This window comes from Mustelus asterias, chromosome 5 (assembly GCF_964213995.1).
Source record: "Mustelus asterias chromosome 5, sMusAst1.hap1.1, whole genome shotgun sequence".
Taxonomy (NCBI): domain Eukaryota; kingdom Metazoa; phylum Chordata; class Chondrichthyes; order Carcharhiniformes; family Triakidae; genus Mustelus; species Mustelus asterias.
In genome coordinates this window covers 24,358,137-24,371,470 of record NC_135805.1, presented here as the reverse complement: position 1 = coordinate 24,371,470, position 13,334 = coordinate 24,358,137, and the positions used below count along the sequence as shown (strand labels likewise).

The following is a 13,334-nucleotide window of genomic DNA, read 5'->3' as shown; positions in this document are numbered from 1 at the left end:
CTCAGCATCGCTTTGAGATTATCATTACACAAGTTTGCCATTTCTTTGGGTAGCTATGTTCAGGTGAGAATTAAAATACAATTTTAATTCTCTCTAGTGCAACAGGACTCCGACTAAGACATTCAGAGCAGTCAGAGTGCAGAGTTCAGAAATACACAAGCAATTATAGTTTCAAATTTGATTACAAGTAATAAGCATATACCAATAAAAGTATAGGAGTTACCTCTATCCACTCACAGCTATTGATTAAGGTTACATCATGCATTCATAAAGATATAGTGTCCAATTAACTTGTGCATGCTATATCATCTAGAAATGATAGCTATGTCTCTGACCAATGCCATCTCAATCTTCCTTTCCATTGTTCCTTGTCCTAATGGGAAAACATGAGTTGCAGCTGCACATCGTTCAATTAAATGGTCCTCGACTCTTATCTGGGTTTACTCTAATCAAGACCTATGGTTTTCACATAGCTTTACCTACGTGGCTGAGATTTTTAAACTTGTGTGATCATTAACCCTTTCAAGAGGGCATGCTGGTAGCTAGGAAGCAGAGTTGGCATGGAGGTGGATAAGAGTTGAGGAGGTGTGAGAATGTTAGTGTTAGAGGGCCTAATGACTTCTGAAACATCTTGGACCAAGTACGAGAGGCACCATGGGAGCCTTCTAACCAGCCCACTATGGCACACACCCATCCCCCCTCCCCCTCTTCATGGTTGCCTCGGATTTGATTCCAGAGTTGGAATCAACTTGACCCTGCCATTGCCTCCCTGGAGTGAAAATCGGATCTAATGGTGACCCTTTAAACTGAGGTGGGTGTGCTGAGTTGGGAAATTTTTTAACACGAGCTACCTGCCTCAGTATCGATTATCCTCTCCTCTCCCATGTTTTCCCCATTTGGCTAGATGTTGATTTTTGGCTCACAACATTCCTGTGACGTACCTTACAAAATATACTACATATACTACAGGGGGTTAGCACTGCTGCCTCACAGCGCCAGGGACCTGGGTTCAATTCCGGCCTTGGGTCACTGTCTGTGTGGAGTTTGCACATTCTCCCCATGTCTATGTGGGTTTCCTCCGGGTGCTCCAGTTTCCTCCCACACTCCAAACATGTGCGTGTTAGGTGCATTGACCATGGTAAATTGACCCTAGTGTCAGGGGGATTAACAGGGTAAATATGAGAGGGTTACAGGAATAGGGCCTGGGTGGGAAACTCTGGTAGGAGCAGACTCGATGGGTCGAATGGCCTCCTGCTGCACTGTAGGGATTCTATGATACATTAAAAGTGCTGAGGAATTTCAAGTTGTGCTTGAAATTCCAAAATGCACAAAGATTTGATTTTAAATGTATTTCAATTATTGGCGCATCTCTCTCCCTTTGATTTGCCTGGAGGTCAGATCTCTGGCTGGTAGCGTGTTATCAATGCTGCCAAAAGTTGTGGGCAGAATTCCTGTTTCTCCCTGTCCTCGAAACAAAATAATTAAAGTCGGAGACTAAATCAGATGGGGAAATTCTAAACCCATGTTCTCCACTGAGTGCCACCGTCCAAACAAAACAAATATCAAACCAGAATCCAGAATAAATAGGAAGTGGTGGTGGAGGAATCATTAATTTTAGTTTAAAGCTTTCCAAATGGACTAACTTTTTTTTTTGCTGAGAATTTTTCAGCAGGGGGAGTTTAACTCCCGAGGTGTTTATTTGCTGTTGCAGTCTTATTGTAATCATTATGATGTTACAATCAGGGAGCCACAGGAATAACTTTTCTGATATGTCACTTCCTCTCTCCACCAAAGCTCCCACTGCTGTAGAATGGAGTATGTTAAATAACCAGTCCTTTAGTCGGAAGCCCCGATGTGCAAAGGTGGAAAGGACCCAACACTGCAGCTGTGATGCCGGCTTCCATATGAGTGGGAGCAGTGAGAACAGTGTGTGCCAAGGTATGTGTGTGTTTCTGTAATGACTTCAATCAGGCCATTGAGGTTGGCCTACTGGAATTTGAACTCCCTGATTAAGGAACTATCTTGGGGACCTGGGGTGGAGGTTCACAACCATAGGTTCACAGGCTCCCAAGCGTGTCCTTTTTGCAACCTTGTGGACTCCATGGACCATTTCTATGTTACATGTTATAGGCTGCACAATCTTTTCAGTTTTCTCAAAAACCTTTTGTTGATGCTTTGTTTGCACTTCAGCCCCATGCTCCTGATCTACGGGCACCCGGTGCGGAGGGGAGCGGGGAAGGAGGAGGACCTCCTCGTGAACCTGCCCCTGGGCCTGGCAAGGCATGCCTTGATGTGGAGATGCCGGCGTTGGACTGGGGTAAACACAGTAAGAAGTTTAACAACACCAGGCTAAAGTCCAACAGGTTTATTTGGTAGCAAAAGCCACAAGCTTTCGGAGCCTTAAGGCATGCCTTCTACAGGTCCAGGCAGCGGGCGACCAAGGGGGTCGTCCAACCGTGGCTATATTCGTGGCCAGGTGTCCCTGGAGAGGGGGCATGCAGTGTCCGAGGGCACCGTTAACGCCTTCCGTGCCCGCTGGGCACCACAGGGACTGGGTGTATTATTGAGCCCTTTAATCACATTTGAATTTGATATTTTAAGTTTCCTTTCCGCTTTGTCTTTTGTTTCGGGCGGTTCCCCTCCTTTTGAGTTGTCCCCAAGTTACTTTGATTTTGTTTATTTGGTTGGACACCAGAAGATGTCCCTGATTAAGAATCCAATTGATGGGCCAATCAGGGTGTCTTTGTCTTGTACTTAACCAGGAGTGACAGTTCCTTAAAGTAAAGTTTATTCATTAGTCACAAGTAGGCTTATATTCACACTGCAATGAAGTTACTGTGAAAATCCTCTAACTTGCCTCTGACACCTCCGGAGATAGACTGCTAACTACTAGCGCTCTGTGTACTGCCGTTAGAGTTTGTAAATAAAGGGATTTTGGTGAAGGGACTTCTGCCCCCGAAGACTCATTACAGATTCACACAAATTGTTAGAATGCTATCATCAATCCCATTAAACTTTTTTCTGTTGTAAGGATGGACATGGTGGCACTGCTGCCTCACAGCGCCAGGGACTTGGGTTCAATTCCCAGCTTGGGTCACTGTCTGTGTGGAGTTTGCACGTTCTCCCCGGGTCTGCATGGGTTTCCTCCGGGTGCTCCGGTTTCCTCCCACAGTCCAATAATGTGCAGGTTAAGCGGATTGGCCAAGGTGAAAAAAAAAAGCCTCTTAGTGTCCCATGTTTCATCAGAAGGAAGTCTTCAAAATGCAGCTAATGAAAATACAACAAAACTTATTCCAACCTATAAATCAAAAATAGGGTTTAATAAAGAAACATCATTACTCCAAACCTGGGGCCTCACCCTGGGCCATTCCAAGCTCCCCACAATTCTACATAGCTCCTTATTTATAGTGAGTCATCTGATCAGCTGACTATTACATCACTCTGTAATTGGTTCCATGGTTTACTGGGTCAGCTGACCCTTACATCTTGTTCCCATTGGTCACATTACATCCAAAGTTGTCACCGGTTACATTCTAACATCCCAAGATGTGTAGATTAGATGGATTAGTCATAGTAAGTGTGTGGGGTTACAACAATAGGACAGAGGAGAGGGCCTGGATAAGATACTCTGTCAGAGAGTCGGTGCAGACTGGATGGGCTGAATGGCCTCCTTCTGCACTGTAGGGATTCTATGATACCTCTATGATTAAAATGGCTGTGCTCCAATCATCTCCAACCCTTTTCCTGACAAAATACTAATTCCTACACCTGTCAGCTCCAAACTCAGCTTCTCCGTGGTCTCCTCATTAATCTCCCCATTTTCAATGTCTATCAGTCACACCCTGCATCTTCCAACCTCCATCACACTGTCCGTTTCAAGTTCTACTGGCTCTCCCTAACCCTCAGTGAATTAACCTCATGATCCTCATCCCGCCTTTCAAATCGCTGGTGGTCTTGCTCCAATCACCTTAGCAACCTCCTCCATGAACTGTCACCACGCGGATTCTCTTTAAACTGACACTGGATAAACCTTGGTTTCTGACTCCACCTGTTGCACCATTGGCATCTCCCCATCCTCCAATTCAGATTCATTGAGATTTCCAGCACAGAAAAAGGCCCTTTGGCCCATCGCGTCTGTGCCAGTCAAAGACAAATGAATTAACTATTCTAATCCCATTTTCCAGCATTTGGCCCATTGCCTTGCATGCCAAGTGCACATCTAAATACTCCTTAAATGTTATGAGGGTCTCTGCCTCCACCACTCTTTCAGGCAGTGAGTTCCAGAAGCCCGCCACCTTTTGGGTGAAAAAGCTTTTCCTCACATCCCCTCTAAACCTCCTGGCCATTGCCTTAAATCTATGGCCCCCGAGTCATTGATCCCTCCACCAAGGGGAAAGCTTTCTTCCTGTTTACTCTATCTGTGCCCCTCACAATTTTATACATCTCAGCCATGTCCCCCCTCAGTCCCCTCTGCTCCAAGGAAAACAACTGGAGTCTTTCCAATCCCTCGTCATAACTTTAACTCTCCAACCCAGGAACATCTGGTAAATCTCCTCTGCACCCTTTCCAATGCTATCACATCCCTCCTATAATGTGGATTCCAGAACTGCACACAATACTCTAGCTGTGGCCTAACCAAAGTTTCATACAGTTCCAGCATAACCTCTCTCCCTGAATTCCTCCATCGTTTTGGCTCCCTCTCTTTTTGAAAACCTTTCTCTTTTTTGACAACATCACTCGTTTGCTTTCCCCAATAATTTTTCCAGCATCTCTCCTTGTTGGTTTTTGCTGTTTTCATAGAATCATAGAATCCTACAGTGCAGATGGAGGCCATTCAGCCCATCGAATCTGCACCGACCACAATCCCATCCAGGCCCTATCCCCATAGCCCCATGCATTTACCCTAGCTAGTCCCCCGGACACTAGGGGGCAATTTACCATGGCCAATCCACCTGACCCACACATCTTTGGGCTGTGGGAGGAAACCGGAGCATCCGGAGGAAACCCATGCAGACTCGGGGAGAATGTGCAAACCCCACGCAGACAGTGACACAAGCCAGCATCTGAACCCGGGTCGCTGGTGCTGTGAGGCAGCACGGCTAACCACCGTGCCACCAGCTCATTTTATTCCCAGCTCAGCTCTGAGATGTATTTCTGTAAACCAGCAAAGGTGTTGTAAAAAGTAAAGTACCTTGAAAGTGCAACATAAAGCCAGAAGGAAAGGAGCTTGTTTTTTTTACTTCAATTCATTCATGAGACGTGTGCATTGATGGCGAGGCCGGCATTTATTGACCGTCCCTAATTGATCTTGAGTAGGTAGGAGTGAGCTGTATACGCAATCTCAGAATCCTAGACCAAGCATGTCATTCGAAGGAGAATTGGAAAGCACTCTCCAATGGGTCTTCAAGTGGGTTTGTTGAGGGAATGCAGGATGATCATGGCTGGAGAGTAGAAAGCGGGTTTAAGTTAAGCAGAGACAGGGACATGCCATGGATCCTGCAGTGTTGATTTGTGATGGAAAGTTACCAATATTTGTGATTGCAGCGAAGAATCCCTCTGTGGTGTAGTAGTACTTCAAGGGGCGGGTCTTTGGAAGGGTCATGTGACCCACTGGTCCAATTGGGAGCCAAGTTGGGGACTCACTCAGACTTACCTGGTCTTGTCCCAGGAGTTGGAGTTTTGGGCGTGTGGAGACAAGATGTTTTTCTTTGTAATGTGTATAGTTATTCTAATAATAAACCTTTGTTAGTTCACTGGCCAGAGTTCGAGCCTTACCTCATAATAATACACCCTCATAAATACTACATTGATGATAAGCCACTTGCCTCACTGCACAGGGCCTAAGAGTTGCAGGTTCAATCATGGACAGAATCATGCAATTTGACAGCATATTGTCCGCCAGGCTGTCCTCTGATCCTAGTCCCTCCCACTTTTGACAGACGTCAAATAGAATCAACCGAAAGCCTCCAATAAAGCCATTATGCATTTGTTCCAATTGAAGATCATTTACATCACAGAAGACATAGGGCTGGATCAATTTAGGCTACCTCTGTGTCTGTTCTGTACACTGATATAAAATAGAATTAGCTGAAGCCCAGGACAAAAAAGTACGTCAAGGCCTGAGAGAGGGTGGAGGTGAGACTTCTGGTACCAGGGAAAGGGGATTTCAGTTATGTGGAGAGATTAGAGAAACTGCCTATTTAGAACAAAGAAGGTGAAAGCGAAATTTAATCGAAGCATTCAAAATCATGAAGGATTATCATTCCATTCATAAGCAAGGAGAAACCGTTCCCTGCAGCAGAAGGTCACCAAGGGGCATAAATTTAGGATAATTAGCAAAGGACTCAGGGTTAGCTGAGAATTTCTTTTACACAGTGAGTTGTTGCGAGCTGAAATGCGCTGCCTGGAATGGAAGCAGCAACTTTCTAAAGAGAAGTGAATAAATACTTGAACAGGAATATTTGAAAGGTCAAGGAGAAATGAGACGAAATGAACAGCTCTTTCAAAGAGCTAGCACAGGCACAATGGGCTGAATGTCTCTCCCTGTGCTGTGCCGTTCTATGATCGTGTGTGGTCCTATATCTTCTCAGACTGGGAACCATATGTGCTGTTGGAGGAATACTCGTGAGGGCAGGAAACTGGGAAGGATCAGCCTGAGAGTCTGCAAAGTGCACCTTCTTACCAACTGCCAATCTGACAAGGTTTAATTGGTAAAGCGTGTCCTGCAGGCCCATTCTCTGTTGTACCCTATGTTACGACGCAGAGGTTAATCCCCTTTACCTCGCTTCATAATCTGTTAAAGTGTTTGGGATGGTGTTAACTGTTCTTCATTAACATTTAGAGGTTCATGAACAGAAAGAGCTGACACTCACTTTAAGTGAATAATTAACAAATTATTATTTACCCAACTGGGAACTTTAACTAAACAAGTAACATATCAATTGAAGTAAGTTCAACTGAAACGCTGTTCAAATAAATACAAGGACCATTCATTACCAAAAAAATAATAATACTAATTTAGCCGATCTCAAAAAATATACAAACAGGTTTTGTGGCTTTGGAAAAACCTTTGGAGTCCTTTGGTTGGTGTTGCTGTCGGTAAACTCTTTTTGATTTGGTATCCTTCTGGCAGATAGATAGAGAGTTCTCTTAAGAGATATTTTAAGTTGGCAGAGAGCCGTGCTTGCCCTCTCTATGTGTTGAGAGGTGGCGGCTTTTCAGATCCACTCCCCTTGCAGGCAGTTGAGTTCCTTTTTATAACCCTGACGACCTATCCATTTTTCCCCACCAGGATTGGTCTGATGGTGTCAACAACAGCCAACTCAAATTTGATAGGTTCCTGATAGCTGAGTGTCTTCTTTAAATTGATAGGCTATCAAAATGCAAAAGCCTGTTACCAAGGCAACCCTGATGCTTGGTTCTCGTTACAAATGTTGCAATCTGTGTACCCAGTATTTTAAACTTTCAAGCACTGAACATAAAACCAGCTTTTAGAGGGACCACACTTCACAAACTCAACTTCACAACATCTGTATTCAGGAAATATTTTAATTCTTCCACACAGATGTAGATGAGTGTGAGGTTTTCCAACTGGGAGGACTTGCCAGACTCTGTATGCACACCTGCGTTAACATCCCTGGGTCCTACCGCTGTACCTGTCCTCCCACATACAAACTTCTCGATGATGGCAGGAGCTGTGATGGTGAGTGTTTCCCCCCCTACCAAACGGAAGCTATGAGTGGAGTTTTGGTTTGGTAACCCATTCTTGAGAAATAGGTGTGGCCGGCAAGGTAGGTCATTTATTGCCCAACTTTAGTTGTCCTTCAAGAAGGCGAGAGTGAACCACCTTCTTAAACCGCATGAGGTGATGGTTAGAAAGTCAGATCTGATTCAGTGATGGTGAAGAGATGGCGGTCTACTGGTATATTAACCATATCTTGGCAAAAGTTATTGGCCAGAATTTTTAGAATGGTGGGGTTACCCTTCTTGCCACCCAAGAAGATGGGAGCGAACACATCCCTGCCATAGATCCAACATCCCTGTCCAAAGATGTTAGGGTTAGGTTGATTGGCCATGCTAAATTGCCCCTTAGTGTCAGGGAGATTAGCAGGGTAAATATTTGGGGTTATGGGGACAGAGCCTGGGTGGGATTGTAGTCGGTGTAGGCTTGATGGGCCGAATGGCCTCCTTCTGCACTGAAGGTATTCTATGATTCTATGATACTGCCTGCCCCACACCCATTTAACGCTCCAACAAGTGTTAATTAGCTGGAGGCGGGAGGTGGCAGGTCTGTTATATGAGGAGAGACTAAATTGGTTAGGATTGTTTTCATTGGAGTTTAGAAGCATGAGAGGGGATTTCATAGAAACTTATAAAATTCTAACAGGATTAGACAGGGTAGATTCAGAAAGAATGTTCCCAATGGTGGGTCATAGTTTGAGGATAAGGGGTAAACGTTTTAAGACTGAGGTGAGAAGAAATTTCTTCACCCAGAGGGTGGTGAATGTGTGGAATTCACTCCCACAGAAAGTAGTTGAGGCCAAAACATTGTCTGATTTCAAGAAGAAATCAGATAATCAAGGGATGTGAGAACAGCTTCTTTTCCCTGCTGCTATCAGACTTTTGAATGGACCTACCTTATGTTTAGCTGATCTTTCTCTGCACCCTATCCTTTCCTTCTTCTCTGTGTACTCAATGATTGGTATATCTTGTCTGATAGCTCACAAGAAACAATACTTTTCACTGCATGCCAATACATGTGACAATAATAAATCAAAGCAAATCAAAAATCCCTACTGTTCTTCAAATCCTTACTAAGTAAAGACCTCTTCCTTAAATTTACTCAATGTTCCGGCATCCACCACTCTGGGGTAGTGAATTCCACAGACTCACGACCCTTTGAGAGAAGTAATTTCTCCTCATCTCTGTTTTAGATCTGCCACCCCCATATCCTAAAACCATGACCTCTTGTTCTAGATTGCCCCACAAGAGGAAACATCCTCTCCATGTCTGCTTTGTCAATCCCCCCTATCATTTTGTACACCTGAATTAGATCTCCTCTCATTCTTCAAAACTCCAGAGAGGATAGGCCTAAACTGCCCAAGACAAACCCCTCATCTGTGGAATCAATCTAGTGAACTTCCTCTGAACCGTCCCCAATGCAACTACATCCCTCCTCAAGTAAGGGGACCAAAACTGTACACCGTATTCTGAGTGCAGTCTGACTAATGTTTTGTACTGTAGCAGCAACACTTCACTACACCTATATTCTATTCCTTTAACAATAAATGCCAAGATTCCATTAGCATGTTCTCATGTTTTACACGTGATCTGATTTTTCCAGATATAGATGAGTGTGCAACATCACAACACAACTGCACAGGAGCGGAGACTTGTATCAACATAGGAGGAGGATTTCAGTGTGTTAATCCACAGTGCCCAGAACCTCATGCAAATGTCAGCTATGTTAAAACATCACCATTGTAAGTAAAACCAAACCTGTACATGGATTAATCCATATCAGTTTTGCCTCAAAATCCAAAGACTCAGGCTCTACTCTGGCAGCTAAGGCACATAATGTGTGCTGTTACCGCTGTGCCACCGTAGAATTCTCTTTTGGAGAGTCAGTACAGTCTCGATGGGCCGAATGGCCTCCATCTGCATTGTCAGGATTCTATGGTGTTGGACAAGATGAAATACTGTGGGATCATAGAATCCCTACAGTGCAGAAGGAGGCCATTCAGCCCATCGAGCCTGCACCGACAACAATCCCACCTGGGCCCTAGCCCTGTAACCCCACGTATTTACCCTGCTAGTCCCCTCAACACTGAAGGGCAATTTAGCATGGTCAATCAACCTAACCCGCACATTTTTGAGTGTGGGAGGAAGCTGGAGCACCCAGAGGAAACTCATGCAGACACGGTGAGTACGTGCAAACTCCACACAGACAGTGACCCACACCGGGAATCGAACCTGGGTCCCTGGTGCTGTACTAACCAGTACTAACCACTGTGCCACCGTGCCACCCAGTGCTCACTTAAATGATCAGGTGGTGCTACTGACCTCGCTTCGGAATAATGGCCACCCAAACAGATGGTATCAGGTGTGATTTATGGCCTTGGCTGACATTAGATGAATGTTCAGCAAATTTACGGGCTGTTGGGCAATAGGAGGAAATCCTACTTCAGAAATCTTCCCCAATTCCTGACACACGTATCTGACCAGAGCGACGGCAATCACTGTGGTACATTAATCCATAATCTAAACCCACCTAACTAAACTTGGAGGTGATGTTAGAGCAGCTCAGGAATAATGCACTGGAAATTTAATTATTACTGAATAAATTTACTGAATATGTGATGTGCAATTCAGTTGTCAAGCTAAAGAATGGAATGAAAATGTGTGGTGCATTGAATATAAACTGGAACTAATTGACACAAGCATTCACAAATTCATGGAAAGAACTCACAGTTATAGAGCGCCTTTCATGGTCTCTGGATGGCATGAAATCCTTCGCCATTGTTGTTATTTTGAGATCTAGGAGTAGGATTCCACGATACACTCAATATTTATACCATAGATACATTAGAAACTGGATTGACACGGACAGAGAAATAGAAAGTAATGCTGATGGTGTGAGACATAGGGTAGGAGAAATCTCACATGGAACATCAAAAGAGGTGATGGCCGAGTGATATTGTCGCTCGACTATTAATCCAGAATCTCAGCTAATGTTCTGGAAACCCGGGTTCAAATTGTGCCACAGTAGATGGCGGAATTTAAATTCAATGAAAAATATCTGGAATTAAGAATCTCCTGATGACCATGAAACCATTGTCAATTGTCAGGAAAAACCCATCCGGTGCATTCATGTCCTTTAGGGAAGGAAATCTGCTGTTCTTACCTGGTCTGGCCTACATGTGATTGCAGAGCCAAAGCAATGTGGTTGACACTCAACTGCCTTCTGAAATGGCCTAGTAAGAAGTCTGACAACACCAGGTTAAAGTCCAACAGGTTTATTTGAAATCACGAGCTTTTGGAGCGCTGCTCCTTCATCAGATGAGTCCTGATGAAGGAGCAGCGCTCTGAAAGCGCGTGATACCAAATAAATCTGTTGAACTTTAACCTGGAGTTGTGAAACTTCTTACTGTGCCCACCCCAGTCCAACGCCGGCATCTCCACATCATGAAATGGCCTAGTAAGCCATTCAGTTCAAGGGCGACTAGGGATGGGCGATAAACGCTGGCCAGCCAGCAATGCCCATGTCCCACGAATGAGTAAAAAAATAGAGACATCGATCAATTGAGCAAATGATCTGTTTCTGTATATTTTTCACAAAGGTCAGTGTATCTTCTGATTTTCTTGTTTCTAGTCAATGTGAACGTCATCCTTGCCCTATGAACAGCAAATCCTGCCATCATGCCGCAAAGACCATCTCCTTCCATTACCTGTCCTTGCCCTCCAAACTGAAACCTCCGGTCACCCTGTTCCGCATGGCCACAGCTGCCGCTCCAGGAAGGCCTGGTCCAGACAACTTGCGTTTTGGCATTGTGGGAGGAAGCAACCAGGGGCAGTTTGTGCTCCAACGCTCCGACAGGCAGACGGGGGAGCTGATCCTCGTTCAGCCTCTGAAAGGACCTTGCACAGTGGAAGTGGATGTGGACATGTCGGAATACCTGGACCGCACTTTCCAGGCCAAGCATGTGTCAAAGGTCACACTCTTCGTCTCGGCCAATGGATTTTGAGAAAATATTCAGGGACCGCAGATGCTTGGCTCGTGAGGGTCTTTTGAATTGTGATTTTTATTGTGGGAAATAATGGATTAGCAGCCAGAGACAAGATCAGAGTCCAAATGCCACAATGTAAAGATCAACAAGTGTTTGCATGTCTAATTTGGACTGAATCCTTTCCTGTTACTCTTTCATTGTATAATCAGTGTTGTGTTCTGATCAGCTGACTTCACCGGATTCTGTCATTATAGATAGCCCAAGTCTTTTAGAATTTGTGTAAGTCTGCCTGATTACCATACGTTGCTTGTTTACCATAGATCTGAATGTCTCCAGTTTGCCAGGGGCCAAATCTTTCCAAAAACAGCACTGTGTTGTTCCCAGCGAGATAATTGGCGTGTTTCTCTCCAGAGAAACCGGTCGGTTTTCTCTCCAGACCTTATGACACTGTGCCAAAAAACATCAAGGGGTGTGTGTCACACCCTCATATGGAAGACAGCAGCAGCACCTGGCTGCATGGAGATTGGGGTGCCATTGCTAAAGGGCGTCCCAATCGTAACCTGAGTAAACCTCCCTACTAACCCACCCCCATGCAGGTGTCAGGGGCCCTCCTCCCCACCACCGATCAGAGTCGGCACTTCTCTACCCCCGCACCCCCCCCGATCATTGGCCCCTTCTCACCTCCCCAACCCAATCATCGGCCCCTTCATCCGCTCCCTTAACATCAGTCCCTTCTTCTCCTGCACCAATCATCGGTGCCTACTGCCCGCCCCCTCCCCCCGCCCCACTATTCCCCTCCGATCATTGGCCCCTTCTCACGTTCTCCCCGTCCATAATCTGAGCTGGCACCCACCTCCATCATCCCTCCACGGGCATTGCCACGATCTCAAGCTCCTCTGTCTGCTCACGACTACCACCACAACATCGAAATGAATCCCCCCAAGAGCTCCCACTGGAGCCCCCCCTTTGGCACAGTGCCAAGCTAGCAATGCCAACCGGTGCCAAGGGGCTGTGCCAGTGGGCATTGCAAGGACACTGCCATGTTCCTCTCTCTCTTTACGATGCTGGAGAGACCCCCATGTCAGGTCCACGTCTGGGTGAACCTGTTGTAAATGGTGCTGACATGCCATCACGCCTGTGCCTGCTGAATATCCAGTGAGGGGGAAATCCTGGAGAGAGTACTCACTAATGACATACTGATGCATTAACATGAGCTCTCTGTGATCCTGTGGCATGTTCCACCCCACTCATCGGCAAGGGGCCGGGAAGATCAGAACTTGTAAACTCACCGGCGCCAATCGCGTTCTCTGGATTTTGAGCGCATGCCGCCACTCCCGCAGACGGAGAGTACGGGCTCAGAGCCGCCCTCTTTGTTCACCACTGATCTCATGTTTGCCATCCACCCTATTTACCTGGAATCTCCATCAATCAATTGGAATATATTCTGAAAGGAAATAAGGACACCGCTTAACCAAGTACATTATGCACAGCAACCAAACCCTGGCCTGATATTTACTCTTATTCCATACAGGCGGTTCCAATAAGGTGATTTTTCTTTAACCTTGGGCTGTTTGCTACAAACAAATTAATCTATTATTGTGTACTGTA

The 13,334-nt window shown here is 45.4% G+C and overlaps 1 protein-coding gene across 1 annotated transcript in view; it reads left to right on the top strand.

The window, feature by feature from the left end:
• Positions 1 to 11,744, top strand: part of fbln7 (fibulin 7) — a 50,250-nt gene extending 38,506 nt beyond the window's left edge. Inside the window, exons 5-8 of the mRNA XM_078213647.1 lie at positions 1,795 to 1,938; positions 7,565 to 7,702; positions 9,344 to 9,482; positions 11,372 to 11,744. Coding sequence (XP_078069773.1) covers positions 1,795 to 1,938; positions 7,565 to 7,702; positions 9,344 to 9,482; positions 11,372 to 11,744 — 794 coding nt within the window. The remainder of the gene's footprint in view (positions 1 to 1,794; positions 1,939 to 7,564; positions 7,703 to 9,343; positions 9,483 to 11,371) is intronic.
• The last annotated feature ends 1,590 nt before the right edge of the window (positions 11,745 to 13,334 follow it).